The following is a 9,733-nucleotide window of genomic DNA, read 5'->3' on the forward strand; positions in this document are numbered from 1 at the left end:
ATTTTTGCTTTCAATAAGTAAATTATAAAGAAATTTTAATGAAAATATGTGTAAGATCTTTAAAATTGTTTATAAAAACAATATATTAAGTATGTATATTAATAAAATATATGTATATAATTCATCGGTTCGGTTCGATTATTTCTTCGGTTTTTTTCTGAATAAAACCATAACCAAATCAAATACTATCGGTTTTCAAAAATCTAAAACCAAACCAAACCAAACCCAAATAAAATCAGTTTTATTTTATCGATTTGGTTTGATTTTTCTATTTGAATCGGTTTTTATCCAAACCGTGAACACCCCTACTTAAGACTCATAGCCTCTCTTCCTTTTCTCCCCCTTTTCCTTTCTTAGGCAAAATTTCAACTTGTTTTCATCCTAAGACAAAAGGGTTTGGTGGACCCTTGTACTTATACGAGTTTGTATTATGGACCCTTCTATTTAACATTTTACTAACTGAACCCTTAAATTCAATAAAATATAATATATCAAATCCCTTTGACCATTGGCCATGCTAATATGGCATTAAGATAGCTAAGTTGTCAAGAGAGTGTATCTACTCGCGTGTTAAAGGCAAGTGAATACCATATTTCAGTTAAATAAAATATTAAAATCATATCAGAATAAAACTAAATAAAATAAAAAAACATTCTTCTTCACCCACTCAACCCTTTTTCAACCATTATCATCCCTCCCCAACTCCTTTTTCATCTAATGCAGATCTCAGAATTGGCATTAACACATCCTTCAGTCTACTGATTCACCGATGAAGGGAGAGAGTGACGATGTGTGCCGGAGTTCACTGATTCAAAGTGGAGTGAGAAAAAGAGAGGTGACGCTGGTTCCTTTTTCTACAACATGGGAGGCGGCGACGAGGTTTGCCGGCCGGAGTTGATGGTGCAGCAACGGGTTGCTGGATTTGTGGAGTTAGAAAAGGAGGAAAGGAAAATGGTGAGGGTCTGTCGGAGATGGAGACAAGTGAGAGAGAATATGTGATTTCGCCGGCAAGAGGAGTGGCGGCGGCGGCAGCGGCAACGACTTTCTCCGGTGAAATTTGGTCATTTCACCATGGGAATGGAGGAAGATGTACGGTCATGGACATCCCAAATTTTAGTTTGAAGAAAAAAATTAAAATTTTATTAAACTAGTACTTTTTATTTGATAATTTTGGTAAAAAAAAATTTAAAAATAATTAATGAGGATTAATATGACATGTTATTAATTTATGTGACATGGATTTGATATGTCATCTATTTAAGAGAGAGTGAACTACACACATGGTAGGAAGGGATTAAAAATCTTCTTTTGATTGAATCTAAGGGTTCAGTAGATAAATGGTTAAGTAACAGGGTTCATAATACAAACGCGTACAAGTATAAGGATCTAACCATTTCGCCTTCATCCTAATTCAGATTGGTTTCACCATTTTCAACTAAGTCTTTCCTCTCTCCGATCCCTTGCACATTAAAGCTCCTTCTTGAAAAGCCAAATTTTTTTGTTGACCAAATCGCTGCAACCATGGAGAAAAAGGACGATTTTGTTGATCTCTCCCCTGTCACATTTTGGACTGATCTCAATGTGCTTTTTTCAAATTCAAACAACTTTTCGTTCTTCAAATCCCGCTTAAAGTCGGCTATAAAGATGGACGTACATCTTCAGTTGGAGGAAGAGTTTTTTTTGGCTTGCAAAATAAATCACGAAAAAGACTTGAATGCTTGAAAGAACACCACTCTTTTACATCTTAACATCTTCTGCTTTATTTTCCGTTTTGCTTGATTTTATTGGAGGAACGATTGTAGATCTTTGATCGAAGACGACTTAGTTCACTGCCCCGAAACAGGTGATTACCATTCTCTTTTGATTTTTATCTATTCGAAGTGACATTCATATTTCGTTTAGCTTTCCTTTTAATCTTGTGTTTAAATGCTATGAAATGGCTACTGCTTCTGTGTCTCTTTGTTTGTTTTCTACCATATTTTTGAGTATGAAATCTTTCTTTTGTCTAAAATATTTGTTGGCTACGGAATATGTATTCATCATAGTTTAGATTTAAGAGCTAATTGTCATAGGCCGATAAATCGTGTTTTAAGTTCATATAGAACATTTCTAGTTGAGTATAAAGTATACAGTAGTTTTCTGCTTTTAGCAATATTTAAATTCGCTTATTAGTAACTTGTTTACAAATCATGTTAGCAGCTGGATTTTTTTTTTCTTTTACATTTATGAGAAAGTTTGGACAAACATATCATCCTGATCATCTTTAGTGCTAGCTAGCATAATAAAATTTCAAAAGAATGCATTAGTTCTTAGCTTCTACTTAGAGTCTTTCTTTGGGTTTGCTTTACAAAAATAGCATGAACTAAAAATATTACTACTACTTTTATTTTGGTTTGAATTGATAGTCATAAGTTCAAGTCTCTTGCTTATCTAACCTATGTCTTTGTTTATTTTTTTCACATGAACATTGGAGCATATGGAGTTTCGAAGGAGACTCCCGTCTTGGCCCATAACAAATTGGGTCACCCGATGCATACTTCCCCATTTCAATGTTCTTTTTATTATATAGTGAATAGAAATGCCTTGATATTATATTGGAGGCATTTGATTTTCTTTAAGCTCACTTGTTTGAATTGTTTATTCTGCTCTAGTCATTCCCATACATTTCATTTGCTACTTGATTTGTTATTGGTAGTATTTCAATATCTGCTTCACGTGATCACTAAGGAAAAAAAATATAATTGGCTTTATTTAGTAGTCACCACTTTCTTTAAGTCTTTAAATATCTTTTTATGTTTAAAATAAATGTTTCCTTTTTTGGTTATACCCATTTCAAGATGAGTTTATTAAGCGTTTCAAGATATAGTTCAATTTGCTAAACAATCCAGTAAATGAGACCTTTGCCTATTTCTAAAATTTTAAACTTAAAATTTTTCTACGCTTATCTCTTTAATTATTTCGTGAACTCTAATCACCTAGTTTTTGACTAGCCTTAGCCTAATTAATTAGTCAAGTTCGGCCGATTAACCATTTTTAATGGATCTTAAAGAATGCCTAACCCCTTTCATTTAGATTAGTTGAACCTTTACCTAGAATCTCATTTTTAGTAGACCTTAAAATGAAGTTAACTTTAGACAACAAACTTTAATCGTTTTAGGTGCCCTAATTCACCGTAATAATTAGGTGGCGACTTCTTAAGTTAGTTATTAATTTGGAAATCACCAAAATGTTGTACACTATTTTGACCCGGTTAAAATGGGGTATAACACTAGGTTTGGTTTCTTCAAGTCTACCAGAGGTATCAAACAAGGAAGCGTTGTTTATTTTAGCAGCAGAAGTTCTCTCTTGGGCCCTTAATTCGCGAGTCCGAAACCAAAAGGGCAACAAATTTTTTCGAAAATTCCAAAAGGATAACTCAATTAATTATGAAACCAAAAGGGCAATAATTTTTAAATTAGGTTTTGTAAAACAAGGCTCAAATTCCTATGAGCCTTGTAAGGCTCAGCCGCCAGTGAGCCTTACAAGGCTCATAGAAATTTGAGCCTTGCAGGGTTTTTTTTTTTAAAAAAAAATATTCTCATTTTTTTTTGTTTGTTAAAAGTCTAATAATAATAATACATAGTTGTAAAATCTGTAAGATTTAGTCCAAATTTGGAAGAAATAATAATATTAAAAGAGGTTCAAATTTATTCTGCTCTACTAGTAGAATTTCATGGGGATAAAAGAATTTCGTAGAAATATCGTTATTTCCACCAATCACTTTTCGGTCATATCTTTGAAAAATAATTACTGTTTAGAGATTCTACATATCCCGTTTATCCAATTGTTAACGAATGGACTGGTTTACAAATTTTTTTACCAGAAACACTGAATTTTGGTGTGTCGTATTGTTGTATAAATTAGTTATCCTTAACAATTGGATAAATGGGATATGTAGAATCTCTAAACAGTAATTATTTTTCAAAGATATGACCGAAAAGTGATTGGTGGAAATAACGATATTTCTACGAATTCTTTTATCCCCATGAAATTCTACTATTAGAGCAGAATAAATTTGAACAAACAAAAAAAAAATGAGTATTTATAAAAAAAAAAAAAAAAAACCTGCAAGGCTCAAATTCCTATGAGCCTTGTAAGGCTCACTGGCGGCTGAGCCTTGTTTTACAAACCTAATTTAAAAATTGTTGCCCTTTTGGTTTCATAATTAATTGAGTTATCCTTTTGGAATTTTCGAAAAAAATTGTTGCCCTTTTGGTTTCGGGCTCCTTAATTCGCTTCATCATAGAGAGGACTTTATTGGGTTCTCCATGCATAAAAGAGGTTCTCAAATTAACCATTTAATCTATGCAGATGACCTAGTTCTTTTCACTTCTGTAAATAGAAGGTCCATCAAACTAGTTATGAAGCAATTGAGGAATTATCAAAGGGCATCTGGTCAGGAAATCAACAATAATAAAAGTTTCTTTCTCACTCATGACAAGATTGATAGACTTATGAATAGAAGAATCAAAAGATGGACAGGTTATATATAATCAAGCTACCTTTCCTTTAATTTTACATATCTTGGATGCCCCCATCTATTCAGGAAGGAAAAGAATAAGCTACTTTGCGGACATTACAAAAAAAAAATCATGAATAAGGTAGCAGGTTGGCCAGGGAAGATGCTCTCTCCAGGAGGAAAAACTGTCCTCATTCAACATTTTCTCCAATCTCAACCTCTTCACATATTCATTGCTCTTATACCCTATGCCAGTATCATTAAAAATATTGAGATGCACTTCTCAAATTTCCTCTAGGGAAATAAGGATGGCAAAAACAATTGTTATTGGTCTTCTTGGGAAAACATGTGTAATCCAAAGATGGAAGGGGACCTTGGTTTTAAAAGCTTACATGATATTTGTCTTGCATTTTCTACTAAAATATGGTGGAGAATCAGAACAGAGAAATCTCTTTGGGCTGAATTCTTGAAAGCTAAATATTGTCAAAGAAGCAACCCTAAGTCCAAGGTGGCTACCCTTAAAGACTCCAGTAGTTGGAGGGAGTTGCTATCCGTGAGGGACAAGGTGGAAAAAATATATTTGCTGGAAACTCAACTGATCAGGCAAATGCTACCTTTGGTGAGATGACTGGACTCTTCAAGGATCTCTATATTCTCTGATACACCCATCCCCCGGTAACTTGAAAGTGGAGAATTTCTTATAGGGTCAAGATTGGGACTTAGCTTGGACAGTCTCAACCCAACAATTCCAAGAAATGTTGTGAACATTGTGGAGAATATTCACATTGGCTATAGAGAACAGGAGGACAAAGCCATATAGAGATTGACCTCCAATTAATGGACAATTCACATGCTCTTCATCTTTTGATAACCTCAGGAAGAGAAGTTCTCCTAACTCTTGTGATTCTATTTTCTGGCTAAAGGAAATACATTTTTTTTTTAAAAATTGTTATGTGGAAGGTTCTCAAAAATATAATAATTGTTGATGCTGCAACTCTTAGGTTTCAAACTAACTTGGGATCAAATTGCTCATGTTGCAGGGTTGCCAAACAAGAGACGATAAATCATCTTTTCATAGATAGTGACCTTGCTAAAAGAGTTTGGCATCAAATTACCTACCCCCGGACATGCAGCTCACTGGAAGAAATATGAAGGACATGTTTGATCAGTGGTGGTACTTACAACCGCAAAATGTTGTTCATAAACACTTGCTCCGTATCACCCCCATTATATATAGTGTGTTGGGAAATATGGAAAGCTAGGTGCACTATGAGATTTGAGCACAAGCAAGTTAGTACAAGTAACATGTGCCAACAAATCCTCTATCACGTCAAAGTATCAATGGAAAATAATTTTAGCAGGATGGACCAACATTGGAACTGGTAGCAAGTGTGTTACATTGCTGAAAATTATAAAAGCTCAATTAGTAGCTTAATGGTTTGTTGGCAAAAACCAAGTACGAATGCCTACAAATTAAACACGGATGTGGAGCTTCATTAAAGAAAACAATAAGGCAGGAGCGGGTGGAATTGTTAGGAATAAAAATGGGGACTTGATCATGGCGTTTGCCAACCCTACTCAATTCTACACTAACAACTTTAGTGAAGCTCATGTTGCCTTGATAGGTATCTCATGGTGCTGCAATAATCACATTCAGAACATTGAGATGGAATTGGATTCCATGATTATTGTCAACATGATAAAAGGGAATGCTAAACCATCTTGTCGACTGCATAGTATGATTGATGATATCCGTCAGAAAATGCATCAGAGAAATGTTAAAATTAGTAACTGCTTCAGAGAGAGATGTCCTTGAGAAACATGCTACTTCTCTCCAAGAAGGAAAAATATACCTATGCAAAGACGACCTTCCTAAAGAGGCTATTGGCCCTTTTAGAATGGATAAGATGGAGGTCCCTTCCTTTCGAAGAAGAGCAAAAAAAACATTCATCGTGGTGCTACGAACCTCCCTGATTCTCTGGCAACTTGCGAAAGCCTGTATGTTTTTGTTTATATATTTTAAGTACTTCCTAGTGCAAGATCTTCTAGTCCTAGACAAAATATTAGAGGAGTTTTTTTTTTTTTTTAATCAAAAGACCCATTGGGTCTTAAATTTTATTGAAATAAAAAGGACAAAGACATGTGGACAACATAGCCCACATCATACTCTGTACAATCTTTGGAAAGACAGACGCACAAAATCAAAAAAAGGAAATGATTCAGGTCTTCTTCAACGAGCTCTATGGCTGTCTAAACTCCGGCAACTTCTCCGACCTTCTACAGCTCTCAACTGCCATTGTAGTTCATCTTCCAAAAATAGGTATGCTTCTTATCTTGACCATCTGATGTTTTGACTTTGTGATGATTAGATCTGTTCTTTTCTTGAGTACGAAATCGATGTATGTAATCACCTCATTTTGAGTCAACTTGTACCTTCACAACCTACAATCAGTTAATCCTTACCCAAATCTAAGTCTAAGTAGGTTGAATCCAAACAAGGGATTAATACCACCACCTGTTCTTAAATTCAAGTAAATTTCACTGATTGTGTGGATTGTGAGAGATTTTGTCGATCAATTATCTGAATAGGCTGCATAACTAGTTATGTCTTCAATAGCATTGTTATGCTCTTTGTTGGACTGCGATTGTATCTCTAACCCCATTAGTGAAGATTTGTCTTGCACTGCCTATAAGGCTCTTAAAGAAGATGGTGTAAGTTATAACAAACTTAGATAGACACTTGAATGCCATTACCTTCTTAGACCTGGTTTTATACCACATGACACACCTCAAAGCTCTCACCAGATGTGTGATATATTGACCAAAAGAAGTTGCTTTAGATTCTATAGGCACTACCATACAGTGTTATTCTAACTAGCTTTAAACTTCACCTTGGCTCTTTGTGGATTAACTCACAGTTTTAGTAGATTGTAGCATTGAATTGTCTGATTCTCATATTTGGAACATTATGCTTATCCATGTTGATTATCTTTCTGCTTGCGATTGGAACCTCCTGGAAATTTGTATATTCAAAGTCTCCTGCAAAACAAAAAACCAGGTTAGCGAAAAAATCAGCAAGAGTATTTTCCTCCCTTAAGGAGTGTTGTACTCTTACTGAAAGCATATCCTTCAGCCTATTTATAGAGTTGACTTCCAAAGCCACACTCCATGGTATCTCCCAATCACCATTTAGCATATGCACCAATGTCAAAGAATCAGACTCTACAATAATGTTAGTATATCCCTTCTCCCAACAGTATTGTAAAGCCTCTCTAATAGCTACAGCCTCAGCAACTAGATTAGTAGTGTCTGGTACTCTCAATCCTCTTGCACCAACTAGGTTACCATTGCTATCTCTAATACAAAATGCTGCAGAACTAGGACCTGGATTTCCTTTTGAAGCTCCATCAGTGTTCACCTTCCACCAACCTTCAATGGGAGGATTCCACCTTACCTATCTGGTTTTAAAGCAAGGCTTGAAACCATCTAGCAGTGCCACCATAAGAGGCCAAGTATTAGGAACTTCCCTGTAACTAAATCTATAGGTCATGAAATTTTGCACCATGCAATTAGACTCCCAGATAACCTTGTTGATTGAATAAGAACCACCATGAACAACAGTGTTCCTCCTCTTCCATAAGAACCATAAAATTATCATAGGGATTGCCTGGAAAACTATTTTCTGCCTAGCATTCCCATTAGCATCCTACCATAACTTCATTGTTTGCTTGATCTGAATCAAAGAGTCAATGATACCAGCTGCACTTGTGAAGTATTTCCACACTCTGTGGGCAATCTCCCTTTTTATGAATAAGTTCTCTAAAGTTTCTCTATTAGGATTACTACAACATGTGCATAATTGAGAGATATTGGGATTCCAATTAGCCTTTACAGTAACTACAGGAACTTTGTTTGACCATACTCTCCACCCAAAGAATGCAACCTTAAAAGGAAGACCTTTCACCCAAATATGCTTATAGTTCACATTTACCTCCTCTTTTTGTCTTAACTACTCCCAAGCACTCTTCACACTGAACTTTTCGGTGCTTGTTTTTGTCCACCAAGGCTTGTCCCCCTGATCAGTCATCTTAATGTGTCCCATATGCAATCTAACCTGATTAACCACATTCTAAGGTAAATGTTGTTTCATATTATCATAATCCCAACCAGCTTCCTTTAAGAATTATCAACATCAATTAATGGGTGACATGTGTGCACTTCTGTATGTTGAAGATATAAAGGACCTAGCATGGTCCAATTATCATACCACACTAAAGAAGTGCGCCCTTTAGGTTCCCACCATAAGTATTGTTCAATACATTCTCTATTTTGCAGCATATTCTTCCACACCTGAGATCCCCCTCTCCATTGAACAAGTATAGGAATCTGCTTCTTACAATACTTGTTCCACATGAAATTTGCCCATAGGGTGTTTTGTGTTCTGAATCTCCACCATAGTTTTGCATACATGGATTTTGAGATATCAAACATGGACCTAAATCCTAAGCCACCTTCTTGTTTAGGCAAACAAACCTTCTCCCAGGCAGCCCAATGTTTACTCCTTCCTGACACTTTGTTACTCCAAAAGAATTTAGCAAAAATTCTATGAAGCTCCTTTAAGACACAATTAGGAGGAACAATGGCAGAAAGAACATGAATGGGAATACTTTGTATAAACACTGGTAATCAATACCTCTTTACCTCCATATGTTAGCATATTTCCTTTCCATGTTTGCAATTCGGCCTTCACTCTCTGAATGAGCTCTACATAGTGCTCCTTTCTTTTCCTTGAATAAGTAATGGGACAACCTAGGTATTTAAAAAGGGAAAAGACCCAATTTTATACCTGTACAATCTTCCACTAATTGTTTAACTTCAGATGTAGTATTCTGATGAAGATAAACTGAACTTTTTTCCTTATTCACTTTCTGACCAGATTGACTCTCATAATCCTGCAATATTGACACTATTTTCTTCAAAGAATATGTATTAGCTGATGCAAAGATAATAGTGTCATCTGCATAAGCAAGATGATTTAGATTAGTGCTCCATTTTGGTAAGCCATAGCCTACATCACTACTAAAAAACTGCTAAAAAACGACGGAAGAAAAAGCGACGGACAGCGTCGCTCCAAAAAAGCGACGGACTAAGAGATGCCGTCCGTCGCTTTTTAATTAAAATAATAATTTTTAAAATTATTTTACAAAAAGCGACGGACTGCATCTCTTAGTCCGT

The 9,733-nt window shown here is 35.4% G+C and overlaps 1 protein-coding gene across 3 annotated transcripts in view; it reads left to right on the top strand.

Annotated features, from left to right (window-relative positions):
• The first annotated feature begins 6,372 nt into the window (after positions 1-6,372).
• LOC102592705 (uncharacterized) overlaps positions 6,373-9,733 on the top strand; it is a 21,546-nt gene continuing 18,185 nt past the window's right edge. For 2 of the 3 annotated variants that reach the window (XR_001474370.1, XR_001474371.1), the window contains exon 1: positions 6,605-6,818. Coding sequence is in view for 1 of the 3 variants with exons in the window: in XM_015312191.1 (XP_015167677.1) it covers positions 6,397-6,477; positions 6,601-6,818 (299 nt within the window). In the remaining 2 variants the exon portion in view is untranslated. Of the gene's footprint in view, positions 6,478-6,600; positions 6,819-9,733 lie in introns of those variants that run through there. The other variant, XM_015312191.1, reaches the window with a different exon arrangement.

Source organism: Solanum tuberosum, unplaced genomic scaffold, assembly GCF_000226075.1.
Source record: "Solanum tuberosum cultivar DM 1-3 516 R44 unplaced genomic scaffold, SolTub_3.0 scf00192, whole genome shotgun sequence".
Taxonomy (NCBI): Eukaryota; Viridiplantae; Streptophyta; class Magnoliopsida; order Solanales; family Solanaceae; genus Solanum; species Solanum tuberosum.